Genomic DNA, 18396 nt, shown 5'->3' with positions numbered 1-18396 from the left:
AAACAATAGAAAGATTTCAAAGAAAGAATCAAATGTAATGTCTCAAGACCCTAGAGAAGCAAGAAATAATATAAAAACAAATAGAAGACAGGAAATAATTAAGACTAGAGCCAAAATTAAAAATAAAAATTACATAAAAATCAATGTGACAAAGTGTTGGGAATTGAAAAAATAAATAATATTGATAAAACCATAGCCAAACTAAACAAAGTAAATACAAAAAAGACCCAAGTAAATAAAATTAGAAATGAAATTTGAGACATCATCACAGTCATTGCTGAAATCTAAAGGACCATTAGGAGTTGGTTTGTGAACTTATATTCCAATAAATTGAAAAGTTTAGAAGATATTGATAAATTTCCAGACACATATAGCTTACCCAAAATGAACCATAAAATTGAAGCGGTAATAAAAAGCCTCCCAACAAAGAAAACCTTGGGATCAGATGGATTTTCAGAAGTGCTCAATCATAATTTTAAAGAACTAATAATGACCATACTCAAATTATTCCATGAAAGAAAAAGGGAGGAAACACTATCAAATTCAGTCTATTAAGCTAATATCATCTTGACATGAAAGCCAGAAAAAAAATCAAGAGACTACAGCTCAATATATCTGATGGTAAAAGATAGAAAATTCTTAATTAAATATTAGTAGTCTACATTGAGAATTATATTAAAAGGATTGTACACCATGTTAATGTTGATTTCATTCCAGAGATGCAAGATTAGTTTAACATATGCTATCAATAAGTGTCATTCATCACATAAATATAATTAAGGACAAAAATCATATGAACATATCAATTGATGCAGAAAAGGACATGAACAAAATGAATAATCCATTCATGTTTAAAACATTGGAGAAACTAGGGATAGAAGAAACTGACCTCAATATTATAGAGGCAATATAGGACAAACCCAAAGCCAATATCATACTAAATGAAGAAAAACTGAAATTGTTTCTTCTTAAATCAGGAACAAGACAAAAATGTCCACTCTCACCACTCCTATTTAATATAGTTATTGAAAGTCTAGCCAGAGAATCAAGAAAGACAAGGAAATTAAAGTGATACAAGTAGGAAAAGAAGAGGGCAAATAATCTGGTTGATGATGTTGTGATTCTATATGTAGAAGACACAAGAAATTCTACCAGAAGACTTTAAGATCTGATAAACAAATTAAGTATAGTAGCAGGATACAAGATTAAGATAAAAAATCAATAGCTTTTCTATATTCCAAGAGTCAATCTAATGAAAAAAAAATCAGAAAAACTATCACATTCATAATAGCCTCAAACAATAAAATATTTGAGAATAAATCTAACCAAGGAGGGTAAAGACCTCTATAGTGAAAACTATAGGAACAAATGAAAGAAAACAATAAAAATGACTTTAAAAGATGAAAATCCATCATGCTCTTGAATAGGCAGAATTAATATGGCCAAAATGGCCATAGTATGAAATATGAACCACAGATTCAATGTGAACCCCATCAAAATACCAAGGCATTCTTCATAGAAGTAGGAAATTACTATGGAAATTATTACTAAAATTATTATGCAAGAATAAAAGACTCAGAATAGCCAAAGTAATACTGAGCAATAAGAGTGATGCTGGTGGCATCACAATAACCAATCTTAAATTATACTATAGAAATATAGCAACCAAAACAGCATGGTATTGGCATCCAAACAGGCAGGAGTAATAATGGAAGTGAATACAAGACAGAGACAAATACATAGATACTATCATCTGGTACTCAAAAAGTTGCAAAAAAAATGTGTTAGAGCATAGATAGTCTTTTTAATAAATGGTGCTAGGAAAACTGGATATCTCTATATAGAAGAATAAAACTATAACCCTATCTCTTACTCTGCACAAAAATCAACTCAAATAAAAGTGGATCAGAGACCAAGGAATCAGACAAAAATTACTGCAACTGCTAGCAGAAAATATAGGCTCAACACTCCAACATATTGGCACAGGCGCATAACTTCCTTAACAATAGTTCTAAAGCTCAAGAAATGAAACCAAGAATCCATAAGTTGGATAGATTCAAATAAACAAGCTTCTGCACAACAAACAAGAGTGTGAAGAGTGAATGGGGAAGAATCTCTGCCAGCTAATATTTCCACAGGAGATTAATATTCAAAATATTTTATAAAACAAAAAATGAGCTAAATAGACATTTCTCAAAAGAAGAAATACAAATGGCCAAAAATATATGAAAAAATGTTCAACAGTCTTAGCAATCAGAAAAACGCAAACCAAATCTACATTGAGGGAATCCAAGATGGCAGGATAGAGGAAGGCTGCATTCTGTGCTGCTCTGGGACCTCGAATTCAATTACTGGGAATACTATTTCACTGCAAGTGATTAGAGGACCCCTGACAGCTGCTCCAACTCAGGAATTACAGCTGCCATGAGCATAGGTCTCCAGCCCTCAGCATCAGCACAGGATTCCCCGCCACTCATGTATGCAGGTCCTCCGGGTGCTGAAGCAGGACCACCAGCATTAGCACCCATGCAGGACTCCTGGCCACCCACCCACGCAGGAATTCCAGTCACTGCTCCCACACAGGACATCTGGCCACCACTCCCATGAGGACCCCCATTTACCAACACGGGGCTCCTCCAGTCACCTCTATCTTGAGGCACTGCAACCACTGCCACAGTCCCCTACACATGATAGCCTGCAGCTGGGGACACTGCGCTGGGTCTGGTGACAGCACAGCCACAATACTGCATGCCATAGAGCTGCATCTCTGAACATGCCATTCAATGCTACTACCCAGCCCCACCAAACCCAACACCCCATCACTGCAAGCAGCCACCTCCATCTTGATTCACTTTTATTGCCACCTTTAGTTGGGGCAACTCCAAGCTTGAAACACAGGCTGGGGCTTCAAAACAATATCAAGGAACTAAAAGTCCCCAACTTGCCCCCTGTACCTGGCAGCCGCTAACCCAGCACAGTGCCTGTAGCAATGCAGCCAGTCCATAGCTCACAAAACCAAGTCACAAAACTGGGTCCTGAATTGCCCAGTATAAAACAGCTCTCCACAACAGGTGCACAGCCCCTAGAATGCAGTCCAACAAGACCTCCAGAGAGAAAGGTTCCTAATTGGGAAGTAGAAAGGGAGAGGGTGAGTGAAATACGATTTAGAGACTAAATTATAGACCAGGAATTGTGAAGGCTACAAGTGATATAAGGAGATAAGACCATATGCTTACATCATATGAGTGGGCCCCCAAAGGAGATCCTTGGGATGCAGTCTCCCATTGTGGACTGGCAAGTACTATACCCCACCTCCAAGAGCCATGCCCCAAAGACCAACCCTCCCACCTTATAATCTTCACTATCCTGAGGGTAAATGTCACGAAACAACAAAAAACCCCACCTACTGCATGAGAAGGAAAGCTGGAAAGATACTGATCTCCAACAAAAACAATCTTTGTATCTTTCTCTGAGATATCTCTCTCTCTCTCTCTCTCTCTCTCTCTCTCTCTCTCTCTCTCCCTCCCTCCCTCCCTCCCTCCCTTCCTTTGGCCCTCACATCCCCAACATTTGTGAAACCAAGTACTGTTCAAGAATTAGGCTAGTGAGGACTGGGATGTCTGAATAGTATATTACAGTAGTGTTGTATTTTTTTATCTCCTATTTTTACCTTTTAAAAAATATTTGTTTTAGTTATAGGTGGAACAATAACCTTTATTTTATTTTTATGTGGTGCTGAGGATTGAACACAGTGCCTCATGCATGATACGCAAGCACTCTTCTGCTGAGCCATAACCCCGGCCCCCTTTTTTACTTTTCTTAATATTTTTGTTTGCTTGTTTTTTGCACTCTACTATCTTCCCACTTAGTTGTCTCTCCAGAATCACTTTCTCTCTCTTCTCCTGCTACTAAACAACTTCTTTCTAAGATCTAATAATTCTATATGTCACCTCCTACACCCGCAACATCTCATTCTATAGCTCACCCTCAGTTCTTTGTCCACCATTAGAAACTGTAGACCTTTTTGCAAACCTACTATTTATATCATAGATAATAATTAAATTTACCATATCTGTATATTGGGACAACACTGTAAATGTCTTAATAACAGCTATTTGGTTTAACATTGTATATTGTTTATAATGGGATCTGTTCACATTGTTTTCTCCTTTAAAGGAGAGGCATTATAAACTGGCAGGGACACTATAAGCATCTAGGCTGTAACACCTCAGATCCAGAGTAATAGAAGTGAAGACACACAAACAACATGAAAAAACAAGGGAAGAAGGTACCCCCCCCAAACTCAAGATATTATATTATTAGAATCCATGGCCAGCACAACATAAAAATGGCAGAAGAGGAGCTCAGGATGTATTTAATTAAAATGTTCTGTGAATTTAAGGATGGCATAAGAGAGCAAATACAGGCAGCAAAAGATCATTTTGATAAAGAGCTACATAAGCAAATATAGGAATTAAAAGATTACTTCAATAAGGAGATGGAGGTTATGAAATAAAACAGAAATCAGAAATCCTTGAAATGAAAGAAACAATAAACCAAATTAAAAGCTCTATAGAAAGCATCACCAACAGATTAGATCAGTTGGAAGGCAGACCCTCAGACAATGAAAACAAAATATATTATCTTGAAAAGAATATTGATCACACAGTGAAGATGGTAAGAAACCATGAGCAGAATATTCAAGAATTATGAGATAACATAAAAAGAGTGAATTTAAGAATTCACTTCTGTTGGGATAAAGGAAGACAATGAAATAATATCATAAAATTTTCCAAACATGAAGAATGAATTGGAAAATCAAATACAAGAGGCTTACAGGACACCAAATGTACAAAATCAAAACAAATCTACACCAAGGCACATTATAATGAAAATGCCTACCATACAGAATAAGGAGAGAATTTTAAAACTCACAATAGAAAGGAGTCAGATTACATACATGGCAGAAACAAATTAGAATATCTGCAGATTTTTCAACCCAGACCCTGAAAGCTAGAAGATCCTGGAACAACATATACTAACCTCTGAAAGAAAATGCATGCCAACCAAGAATCTTATATCCAGCAAAATTAAACTTTAAATTTGATGACAAAATAAAAACCTCCCATGATAAACAAAAGTTTAAAAAAATTACAACTAGAAAGTCTGACTACAGAACATACTCTGCAAAATATTCCATGAGGAGGAAATCAAAAACAACAATGAAAATCCACAAAAGAAGGTACTACATTAAGGAAATACTAATCAAAGGAGAAACCACATCAAGTTAAATACCAAAAATAAACAAACATGATCAGGAATACAAATCATATCTGAATAATAATCCTGAATATTAATGGCCTAAACTCACCAATCAAAAGACATAGACTGGCAGATTGGATTTTTAAAAAAGACCCAACAATATGCTACTTTCAAGAGACTCATAAGAAAAGACAGCCACAGACCAAAGGTGAAAGGTTTGGAAAAATCATACCATTCACATGGACTGCGGAAACAAGCAGTGGTTTCCATCCTCATATCAAATAAAGTAGATTTCAAGCCAAAGTTCACCAACAGGGATAAAGAAGGACATTTCATACTGCTTAAGGGAACCATACATTAACGATACATAACAATTATAAATATATATGCCCCCCAAAATGGAGCATCTACATTCATCAAACATACTCTTGTCAAGTTCAAGAGTCAAATAGACCACAAACAATAATACTGAGTTACTTTAACACACCTCTTTCACCACTGGATAGACCTTCCTAACAGAAGCTGAACAAAGAAATTATAGAACTCAATAAAACAAGCAATAACAGTATATATATACTTTATTTCATCCATCAACAAGTGAATACACTTTCTTCTCAGCAGCACATGGATCCTTCTCTAAAACAGAACATATATTATACCACAAAGCAACTATTAGCAAATATGAAAAAGTAGAGATACTATCCTGCATTCTATCAGATAATAATGGAATGAAATTAGAAATCAATGATAAATTAAAAAATACAATCTACTCCAACACCTGGAGACTAAATAATATGCTGTTGAATGAACAATGGGTTGCAAAAGACATCAAGGAGGAGATTAAAAAATTCTTAGAGGTAAATAAGAAAACTGATACAACATATCAAAGTCTCTGGAACATTATGAAGGCAATACTGAGAAGAAATTTCATTGTATGGAATTCATTCCTTAAAAGAAGAAAAAGTCAACAAATAAATAACAAATAATAACAAATAACGTTACATCTCAAAACCCCAGAAAAAAGAAGAAAAAATCAACACCAAGACAGTAGAAGACAGGAAATAATTAAAATTTTAGCTGAAATCAATGAAATTGAAACAAAAGAGACAATTTAAAAAACAAAAACTTGGTTCTTTGAAAAAAAAAATAAAATTGATAAAACTTTAGCCATGCTAATGAAGAGGAGAGAAAACTAAAATTGCTAACATCCTTTGAAAAAAAAGGAAATATGACAAACACTACAGAAATACAGAAGATAATTCGAAATTATTTTGAAAATTTGTACTCCAATAAAATAGAAAATACTGAAAGCATTGACAAATTCCTAGAGTCATATAATTTGTCAAACTGAACTGGGATGATATACATGATTTAAACATATCAATTTCAAGCAATTAAATAGAAGACACCCAGGACCAGATGGATACACAGCTGAGTTCTATAAGACCTTTAAAGAAGAATTAATACCAACACTCCTCAAATTATTTCATGAAATAGAAAAAGAGTGAGCATTTCCAAACCCATTCTATAAGCCCAATATCACCCTGATTCCAAAACCAGGCAAAGATACATCAAAGAAGGAAAACTTCAGACCAATATCTCTAATTAACATAGATGCAAAAATTCTCATAGTGGGGTAGAGAGGGGGAGCATGGGAGGAATAGATGAATTCTAGATAGGAAAGAGGGGTGGGAGGGAAAGGGAGGGGGCAGGGGAATAGCAAGGGCAGTGGAATGTGATGGACATCATTATCCAAAGTACATGTATGAAGATACGAATTGGTGTCAACATACTATATATACAAACAGAGATATGAAAACTTGTGGTATATATGTGTAATAAGAATTATAATGCAAAAAAACAAAGTACATGTATAAAGGCATGAATTGTTGTGAACATACTTTATATACAAAGATATGAAAAAATTATGCTCTACATGTGTAATAAGAATTGTAATGCATTCTGCAGTCATGTATTTTAAAAAATAAAATCAATTTTAAAAATTCTCAATAAAATTCTGGCAAATCGAATACAAAAAGATAATAAACCACAATCAACTGAAGTTCATCCAGGGATGCAGGGTTGGTTCAACATAAAGGAATCAATAAATGTTTTTCAACACATCAATAGACTCAAAGATAAGCATCATATGATCATCTCAATAGATGCAGGAAAAAAAATTTGACAAAATACAGCACCCCTTTATGTTCAGAACCCTAGAAAAACTAGGAGTAACAGGAACATATCTCAACACTGTAAAAGCTATCTATGCTATGCCCCAGGCCAACATCATTCTAAATGGAAAAATTGAAAGCATTCCCTCTAATAACTGAAACAAGATAGGGATGCCCTCTTTCACCACTTCTATTTTACATAGTTCTTAAAACACTGGCCAGAGCAATGAGACAGACGAAAGAAATTAAAGGGATATGGATATGAAAAGAAGAACTCAAATTAGCACTATATGCTGATGATATGATTCTGTACCTAGAAGACCCAAAAACTTCCACCAGAAAACTTCTAAAACTAATAAATGAATTCAGCAAAGTAGCAGAATATAAAATCAACACACATAAATTGAAATTTATGGGTGTTGATTTTATATTCTCAGAAGATGATATACAATCAATTGCTGTATTTTATATCCTCAGAAGATGATACATAATCAATCGCTGTATACATCTGTGACAAATCCTCTGAAAGAGAAGCAAGGAAAACTACCCCATTTACAATTGCTTCAAAAAAAAAATAAAATACTTGGGAATCAACAAAAGAAGTGAAAGACCTGTATGGTGAAAATTACAGAATGCTAAAGAAAGAAATTAAGGAAGACCTTAGAAGATGGAAAGATCTACCTTGTTCTTGGATAGGCAGAATTAATATTGACAAAATGACCATACTACCAAAAGCACTATACAGATTTAATGCAATTCCATTCAAAATCTCAATGACATTCCTCATAGAAATAGTAAAAGCAATCATGAAATCCATCTGGAAAAATAAGAGACCCAGAAGAGCTAAAGCAATCCTTAGCAGAAAGAGTGAAGCAGGTGGCATCACTATATCAGACTTTAAACTATACTACAGAGCAATACTAACAAAAACAGCATGGTATTGGCACCAAAATAGACTTGTAGATCAATGGTACAAAATAGAAAACACAGAGACAAACCCACATAAATACAGTTATCTCATATTAGACAAAGGCATATCTTCAACAAATGGAAATCCATATGCAACAAAATGAAATTAAACCCCTATCTTTCACCATACCCAAATCTCAACTCAAAGTGGATCAAGGACCTAGGAATTAAATCAGGGTCCCTGTGCCTGATAGAAGAAAAAGTCTACCCAAATCTTCATGATGTAATATCAGGCTCTGACTTCCTTAATAAGACTCCTATAGTGCAAGAATTAAAATCAAGAATCAATTAAAGGGATGGATTCAAACTAAAAAGCTTCTTCTCAGCAACAGAAACAATCAGTGAGGTTAATAGAAAGCCTACAGAATAGGAACGAATTTTTACCACATGCCCATCAGATAGAGCACTAATCTCTAGGATATATAAAGAATCCAAAAATCTTAACACCAGCAAAACAAATAACCTAATCAATAAATGGGCCAAGGAATTGAACTGACACTTCTCAGAAGATGATATACAATCAATCGCTAAATATATGAAAAAAAATATTCAACATCTCTAGCAATTAGAGAAATGCAAACCAAAACTACTCTAAAATGTCATCTCACTCCAGTCAGAATGGCAGCTATTATGAAGACAAATAAAAATAAGTGTTGGCAAGGATGTAGGGGAAAAGGCACACTCATCCTTTGCTGGTGGCACCGCAAATTGATGCAACCAATATGGAAAGTAGTATGGAGATTCCTTGGAAAACTGGGAATGGAATCACCATTTGACCCAGCTATTCCACTCTTTGGTTTAAAACATACCCAAAGGGCTTAAAAACAGCATACTACAGGGACATAGCCACATAAATGTTTTTAGTAGCACAATTTACAATAGTTAAACTGTGGAACCAACCTAGATGCCCTTCAGTAAATGAATGAATAAAGAAAATGTGGTATATATACATAACGGAATATTATTCGGCATTATAGGAGAATAAAATCATGGCATTTACGAGTAAATGGATGGAGCTGAAGAACATAATGCTAAGTGAAATTAGCCAATCCCCCCCCCCAAAAAAAAAAAAAAAAACAAATGCCAAATGATTTCTCTGATTTAAGGATGCTGATCCATAATATGCTCTAGGGGGTAGGAATGGGAGAATATAAAGAACTCTAGATAGGACAAAGAGGAAAAAGGGAAGGAGTGGAAGGGAGGGGGCATAGGGGTGGAAAGACAGTGGAATGCGATGGTCATCATTACACTAAGTACATGTATGAAGACACAAAGGATATGACTCTACTTTGTGTACAACCAGAAATATGAAAAATTGTGCTCTATACATATAATATGAATTGTAATGTATTATATTGTCATATATAACAAATTAAAATCTAAACAAAGAATACAAAGAACAATAAATCCTAGGATATGGAGTGAAAGGTACACTCATTCATTGTTGCTGGAACTACAAATCAGTTCATCCACTTTGGAAAGCAGTACAGAGATGCCCAAAATAATTAGGGAGGAATCCATCATTCTGACCCAGCTATCCCATTCCTTGATATTTATCAAAAAGTACTATAATCATATTATAGTGATGCCTACATATAGATGTCTATAGCAACACAATTCATAATAGTCAAGTTATAGAACTAGCATAGGTATCCCTCAATAGACGATTGGATAGCCAAAAGGTGGTATTTATACACAGTGGAGTTTTACTCAGCCATAAAGAAGAATGGAATTATGTTATTTTCAGGAAAATGAATGGAACATCATGCTGAGTGAAATAAGTCAGACTCAGATAGCCAAGAGCCAAATGTTTCCTTTTATATGTGGAAACTAGAGAGAAAAAAGGATTAAAAATGGGGACAAATCTCATGAATATAAAAGGGAGAACAGGAGAGTAGAGGAAAGAGAATGAGGTGTAAAGAGATGGGGAAGAGAGTAAGAGCATGGGGAGAAGATTACCTCTACATAGGGAAGGGGGGTGGGAGGGAAAGGGAGGAAGAAAGGGAATTGCATGGATGGTGGAAGGAGACCCTCATTGTTTTTTTTTTCTTTTTCTTTTTATTGTAATTTGTTATATATGGCAGCAGAATGCATTATAATTTATATTACACCTACAGAGCACAAATTTTCATATCTCTGGTTGTACACAAAGTAGTACATTCGTTTCTTCATACATGTACTTAAGGTAATGAAGTCCATCTCATTCCACAGTCTTTCCTACCCCCATGCCTTCTCCCTTCCCCTCCCTCCTGGTTGCTCTATCTAGAGTTCCTCCCCCACAACCCCATTATGAATCAGTGAAATAGAAATAACTTTTGATGGGTTGGCCCTCTACATATTTCATCTTGCTCTTGTTTTCTTTTTTTAATATTTTTATTGGTTGTTCAAAACATTACAAAGCTCATGATATATCATCTTTCATACATTTGACTCAATTGGGTTATGAGCTCCCATTTTTACCCCAAATACAAATTGCAGAATCACATCAGTTACACACTCACATTTTTACATAATGGCATATTGGTGACTGTTGTATTCTGCTACCTTTCCTTTCCCCTACTATCCCCCCTCCCCTCCCCTCCCATCATCCCTCTCTACCTCATCTGCTGTTGTTCAATTCTCTCCCTTGTTTGCCCCCCCTTTCCCCTCACATCCTCTTCTATGTAATTTTGTGTAACATTGAGGGTCTCCCACCATTTCCATATGCTTTCCCTTCTCTCTCCCTTTCTCTCCCCCCCCCCCGTCTTTGTTTAATGTTAATCTTTTCCTCATGCTCTTCCTCGCTGTTCTGTACTTAGTTGCTCTCTTTATATCAAAGAAGACATTTGGCATTTGTTTTTTAAGGATTGGCTAGCTTCGCTTAGCATAATCTGCTCTAATGCCATCCATTTCCCTGCAAATTCTATGATTTTGTCATTTTTTATTGCTGCGTAGTACTCCATTGTGTATAGATGCCACATTTTTTTTAATCCATTCATCTATTGAAGGGCATCTAGGTTGGTTCCACAGTCTAGCTATTGTGAATTGTGCTGCTATGATCATTGATGTGGCAGTATCCCTATAGTATGCTCTTTTAAGATCCTCAGGGAATAGTCCGAGGAGGGCGACAGCTGGGTCAAATGGTGGTTCCATTCCCAGCTTTCCCAGGTATCTCCATACTGCTTTCCAAATTGGCCTTACCAATTTGCAGTCCCACCAGCAGTGTACAAGTGTACCCTTTTCCCCACATCCTCGCCAACACTTATTGTTGTTTGACTTCATAATGGCTGCCAATCTTACTGGAGTGAGATGGTATCTTAGGGTGGTTTTGATTTGCATTTCTCTGACTGCTAGAGATGGTGAGCATCTTTTCACGTACTTGTTGATTGTTTGTATGTCCTCCTCTGAGAAGTGTCTGTTCAGGTCCTTGGCCCATTTGTTGATTGGGTTATTTGTTATCTTATTGTTTAATTTTTTGAGTTCTTTGTATATTCTGGATATTAGGGCTCTATCTGAAGTGTGAGGGGTAAAAATTTGTTCCCAGGATGTAGGCTCTCTATTTATCTCTCTTATTGTTTCTCTTGCTGAGAAAAAACTTTTTAGTTTAAGTAAGTCCCATTTATTTATTCTTGTTATTAACTCTTGGGCTATGGGCGTCCTATTAAGGAATTTGGAGCCTGACCCCACAGTATGTAGATCGTAGCCAACTTTTTCTTCTATCAGATGCAGTGTCTCTGATTCGATATTTAGCTCCTTGATCCATTCTGAGTTAACTTTTGTGCATGGCGAGAGAAAGGGATTCAGTTTCATTTTGTTGCATATGGATTTCCAATTTTCCCAGCACCATTTGTTGAAGATGCTATCCTTCCTCCATTGCATGCTTTTAGCCCCTTTACCAAATATAAGAAAATTGTAATTTTGTGGATTGGTTTCTGTGTCCTCTATTCTGTACCATTGGTCCACCTGCCTGTTTTGGTACCAGTACCATGCTGTTTTTGTTACTATTGCTTTGTAGTACAGTTTGAACTCTGGTATCGCTATACCTCCAGATTCACACTTCCTGCTTAGAATTGCTTTTGCTATTCTGGGTCTTTTGTTTTTCCATATGAATTTCATGATTGCTTTATCTATTTCTACAAGAAATGCCATTGGGATTTTAATTGGCATCGCATTGAACCTGTAAAGAACTTTGGGTAATATCGCCATTTTGATGATGTTAGTTCTGCCTATCCATGAACAGGGTACATTTTTCCATCTTCTAAGATCTTCTTCTAACTCTCTCTTTAGGATTCTGTAGTTTTCATTGTATAAATCTTTCACCTCTTTTGTTAGGTTGATTCCCAAGTATTTTATTTTCTTTGAGGATATTGTGAATGGAGTGGTTTTCCTCATTTCCATTTCAGAAGTTTTGTTGTTGATATACAGGAATGCCTTTGATTTATGCATGTTGATTTTATATCCTGCCACTTTGCTGAATTCATTTATTAGCTCTAGCAGTTTCTTTGTAGACCCTTTTGGGTCTGTTAAATATATTATCATGTCATCCGCAAATAGCGATAATTTAAGTTCTTCTTTTCCTATTTTTATGCCTTTAATTTCTTTTGTCTGTCTAATTGCTCTGGCTAGTATTTCAAGAACTAAATTGAATAGAAGTGGTGATAGAGGGCATCCCTGTCTTGTTCCAGATTTTAGAGGGAATGCCTTCAGTTTTTCTCCATTTAGGATGATGCTAGCCTGAGGTTTAGCATATATAGCTTTTACAATGTTGAGGTAAGTTCCTGTTATCCCTAGTTTTTCTAGTGTTTTGAACATAAAGGGATGCTGTACTTTGTCAAATGCTTTTTCTGCATCTATCGAGATGATCATATGTTTCTTGTCTTTAAGTATATTGATGTGGTGAATAGCATTTATTGATTTCCGTATATTGAACCAGCCTTGCATCCCGGGGATGAATCCTACTTGATCATGGTGCACAATTTTTTTGATATGCTTTTGTATTCGATTCGCCAGGATTTTATTGAGAATTTTTGCATCCAAGTTCATTAGAGATATTGGTCTGTAGTTTTCTTTCTTTGAAGTGTCTTTGTCTGGTTTCGGGATCAGGGTGATGTTGGCCTCATAGAATGAATTTGGAAGAGCTCCTTCTTTTTCTATTTCTTGAAATATCTTGAAAAGTATTGGTATTAATTCTTCTTTGAAGGTTTTGTAAAACTCTGCTGTATACCCATCCGGTCCAGGGCTTTTTTTTGGTTGGTAGTCTTTTGATGGCTTCTTCAATTTCTTCCTTTGTTATTGGTCTGTTTAAATTGTGTGTGTCTTCCTGACTCAATCTGGGCAGATTGTATGACTTAAGAAATTTATCGATATCTTCACTATCTTCTATTTTATTGGAATATAGGAATATAGGGTTTCAAAATACTTTCTAATTATCTTCTGTATTTCTGTAGTGTCTGTTGTGATATTGCCTTTTTCATCCCGTATGTTAGTAATTTGAGTTCTCTCTCTTCTTCTCTTCATTAGCATGGCTAAGGGCCTGTCGATCTTATTTATTTTTTCAAAGAACCAACTTTTAGTTTTTTCAATTTTTTCAATGATTTTTTTTGTTTCAATTTCATTGATTTCTGCTCTAATTTTAATTATTTCTTGTCTTCTACTACATTTGCTATTATTTTTCTCTTCCTTTTCTAGGTTTTTGAGGTGTAGTGTGAGTTCATTTATTTGTTGTTTTTTTCTTTTTTTGAGGAAAGGACTCCAAGAAATGAATTGCCCTCTTAAAACTGCTTTCATTGTGTCCCATAGATTCCGGTATGTTGTGTCTGTATTGTCATTTGTCTCTATGAATTTTTTTATCTCCTCCTTTATGTCTTCTGTAACCCATTGATCATTCAGTAACATATTGTTCATTTTCCATGTGATGTAGGATTTTTCCTTCCTTCTTTTATCATTGATTTCCAGTTTCATTCCATTATGATCAGATATGGTGCATGGTATTATCTCCATGCCTTTATATTTACTAAGAGTTGCCCTATGGCATAGTATATGGTCTATCTTTGAGTAAGATCCATGTGCTGCTGAGAAGAACGTGTATCCACTTGATGATGGTTGATATATTCTATATATGTCAGTTAAGTCTAGGTTATTGATTGTGCTATTGAGTTCAATAGTTTCTTTATTCAGCTTTTGTCTAGAGGATCTGTCTAATGGTGAGAGCGGTGTGTTGAAGTCACCCATAATTATTGTGTTGTAGTCTATTTGACTCTTGAACTTGAGGAGAGTTTGTTTTATGAACGTTGCAGCTCCATTGTTTGGTGCATACAAATTGATAATTGTTATGTCTTGTTGGTGGATGGTTCCTTTTAACAGTATATAGTGTCCTTCTTCATCCCTTTTGATTAACTTAGGTTTGAAGTTGATTTTATTCGATATGAGTATGGCCACTCCTGCTTGCTTCCGAGGGCCATGTGAGTGGTATGATTTTTCCCAACCTTTTACCTTCAGCCTGTGTGTGTCTTTTCCTATCATATGATGGAGACCCTCATTGTTATACAAAATACATGTATGAAGATGTGAGAAAAAAAAGAATAGCATTACCCTAGATTAGGTTGAGAGAAGTGATGGGAGGGGAGGGGAGGGTTTGGGGAGATAGGAAGGATAGTAGAATGAAACAGACATTATTATTACTGTGTGTATATATGTGACTACATGCCCAATGTGATTCTGCAACCTTTGTACTCAGAAAAATGAGATATTATATCCCATCTGATTCAAATGTAAAAAGAAAATAAAAATAAAACAAAATGCAATACAGATTTAAAAAACAGAAAGTAGGAGGGATGGGAAAGGAGTAGTATAGTAGAATGAAATTAACCAAACTATATCATGTGCATGTATGAACATGATTTCTGTAAATACTGAATGAGGTTCAAAATACATGATATGGTTAGAATAGTGGCTAACAACATAATAAATACTGCATAAAGGTCAGCATAGTAGTTAACATGAACATAAACCCTATAACCAGAATATCTGGATCCTTACCAGATGTGTGATACTTGCCAGATGTGTGATTTTAGGCAAATTATTAACCTTTGTATGCCTCAGTTGCCTCACATACAAAATGGATAAAATTCATACCTACTTCATAGGATCATTATGAGAAATAAATAAGTTAATACTTGTAAATCTCTTAGAACAGTCCCTGATACATGGTAAGTACTGCAAAAGTATTTCCTTTCTTTATTAAAAATATTATTGGAAGCAGCTGAAATCAACTTCATATTGTTTTTTCTTGTTTCCATAGATCAGAGATAAAGAATGTTATCTTTGCAAATTATGAAGCTGTGCAGGCAAACCACACAAAAGTCAAAAAGCACAAGTCTGTCCCTCATGTATCAAACTCTTCTTTTCCTTCTCTCCCCATAAAATAAAGCACTCCAGCTTGTTCCAAAATGACCTTGGGATATATGTATCTAGATGTACAGAAAAAAAATGCAATATCCTTGAGTCCAAAGGTAGGAGGCACCCACTCACCTTTGACATACACATATACACTGGCCTTGCCATTAGAATCCTTGGTGTCAGCAACATCTTTGTAACTACATGTGAAGTAGCCAGTGTCACCAGCTTCTGTGTGGAAGATAGTGAGTTGGTTACAAGTGAAAAGGTGGTTATCAGAACAGGGATATTCCAAGATGCGGGTCCGACTCCCTGCAGGTCCAATGCCCCAGGTCCAGGTCATGGCAGCCAATCCTCTGAGAAAACAATGCAAAAAATAAATAAACAAACAAATTAATTAAGAAAGCAAGCCATACTAAAGCAGGTCTGGGAGAGACAATGCAGAAGTAGCCATACTTCAGGCCCCTAATTCTGAAGATTTAACTGTAGCAGATAGCTTGATGCACATGAAAGAATTGGCAACTGAAATTGGGATACTTAGTTATGGGCTAGATGAGAATCTGAAAAGCAGGTAAGATTCAAAGACATGTCAAGTCTTTGTCTCTATATTCCACTGCAGTTCCTCTTCTCCCAAATATTCAGCCAGCTTTCTCCCCACTAGGGGTGCTTTGAAATTTTGGGAAAACAACTTACAAAGGTGTAAGAAAATATTACATTAAGTCATTTCTTATGTCCTTTCTGTCTCTACTGTTTCCACTTGGCAAATAAGCTCACGAAGGCAAAATGCCTTATCCAAGAAGTTGCTGATAGGACCAACAATGTGTAAGCTAGATCCCAGTGTAGATTTTTTTTTCCACATTTATTTTCTCTTTAAATTTTAAAATCTCTTCTGGGAAATGATTTGAACTCTGAAAAGATATGCACCTGGATGACATTCTCTGCATTCTGTGAGAAAGCACCGGGGACAAAGTTAAATTTAATTCCATTACAATTATTCCACATGCAGGCAAAATGAATGGAATCTATCTCCTTCTCCTAATGTTATGGTTGAGGATATTGGGTGTCCCCCAAAGTCCCATGTGCGAAAAAAAATGCAAAACATTTAGAAGCAAAATGATTGGGTTACAAGAGCCTTAACACAATTAGTGAACCCTAACCTTAACCCTAACCCCTGATAGGAATTTACTGAGTAGTAACTGAAGGCAGGTGCAGTGTATCTGGAAGGTGTGGATCATTGGGGGTGTACCTTTGGGAATATATTTTGTCTTTGTTGAGCAGAGTTCTCTCTTTGCTTCCCAGAGCCATTTCTTGAGCTGCTTTCCCCTATGACACCCTGCCACCATGAAGTTCTGCCTTACCTCAAGCCCCAAAGAATGGAGTCAGCCATCTATAAACTAAGACCTCTGAAACCATGAGCCCCCAAATAAATTTTGCTTTCTCTAACTGTTCTTGTCAGGTCTTTCAGTAATAGCAATGAAAAAGCTGACTAAAACACCCAACAAGGATAATTCTCACCTGCCTTGCCATTTGTACAGCAAAAACAACCATTGTAAAAAACAAAAAAGTTGGAAGGGAAAAGAACCTGGATATTGATTCTCAGTATTATTGCTGTTTAATTACATAATCTTGACTAGTTACTTAAGCTTATGTTGCTTATCTGTAAAACAGCAGCTGTAATTCTCCTCTCCCACTGAAGGTGTGAAGATTCATCCAGAAACCTTTGAAAAGTTTTATCAATGGAAGGAAAACACATGTGTGGGAGGCAGTGGGAGTGGGGTAAGCTTGAGCCAAACTTGATTCCAGTTCTCCAAAGATAGACACATTTCCCCATATCATATCATAGCATCTGTAGTATGCACATATTTGTTTAACCACTGTTTATCATGGCTCCTAATTTTACTACAGTACCCCAAAAGTAGAACATGAAAGAATGTGAGAGACAACCACTCACCTCAAGCACCTTCTACAAATGCAATATACTTTCATTATTTTGAAAAGATGATATGTTGCCATGAGTGTGATTCAGACTGTTGAAAATGGGGATTGTTATATAATGCCATGAGAAAGAAAGATCAAGAGAGGGATTGGTAGGGCTGGAGATGTGGCTCAAGTGGTAACGCGCTTGCCTGGCATGCGCAGGGCACTGGGTTCGATCCTCACATAAAAATAAAATGAAGATGTTGTATCCACTGAAGACTAAAAAAATAAATATTAAAAATCTCTCTCTCTCTCTCTCTCTCTCTCTCTCTCTCTCTCTCTCTCTCTCTTTAAAAAAAAAGATAGGGATTGGTTAAAAAGCAACATTGCAAATTTTGCTCCCAAGAATCTTGTACCCTGAAGCTTCCACTGTAATTGGAAAGAAATGAATTTGAGTAATAGTTCCTCAGTCTGACCCCTATTTCTTCTTTCCACTAAAGTCTTACTTCCAATAGAAGCATGGCTTCTTTAAGGTATGTTTTGCCCAATTATGGGGTCTTTGAATAAATTGAATGCCCTCAGAACCAAGCATCCTAAGAGAAATCATTCCAAACCCACTATGAGGGTCTGAATTGTATAACCTCAAAATTCACATTTTGAAGCCCTATCCCCCAACACATCAGAATGTTACTGCATTCAG

At 35.9% G+C, this 18396-nt stretch overlaps 1 protein-coding gene across 5 annotated transcripts in view; it reads right to left on the bottom strand.

The window, feature by feature from the left end:
* The window catches only part of LOC124090050 (vascular endothelial growth factor receptor kdr-like), a 303001-nt gene that overhangs the window by 241159 nt on the left and 43446 nt on the right, over nt 1-18396 (bottom strand). For all 5 annotated transcript variants that reach the window (XM_058578313.1, XM_058578318.1, XM_058578317.1 and 2 more), the window contains one exon: nt 15915-16135. In XM_058578313.1, the coding sequence (XP_058434296.1) occupies nt 15915-16135 (221 nt within the window). The remainder of the gene's footprint in view (nt 1-15914; nt 16136-18396) is intronic.

This window comes from Marmota monax, unplaced genomic scaffold, assembly GCF_021218885.2.
Source record: "Marmota monax isolate L192 unplaced genomic scaffold, Marmota_monax_Labrador192_F-V1.1 WCK01_AAM20220418_F8-fsc00134, whole genome shotgun sequence".
In the NCBI taxonomy this organism is placed as follows: Eukaryota; Metazoa; Chordata; class Mammalia; order Rodentia; family Sciuridae; genus Marmota; species Marmota monax.
Note: the sequence above shows the minus strand (reverse complement) of the source record. Positions and strands in the feature narration are given on the sequence as shown.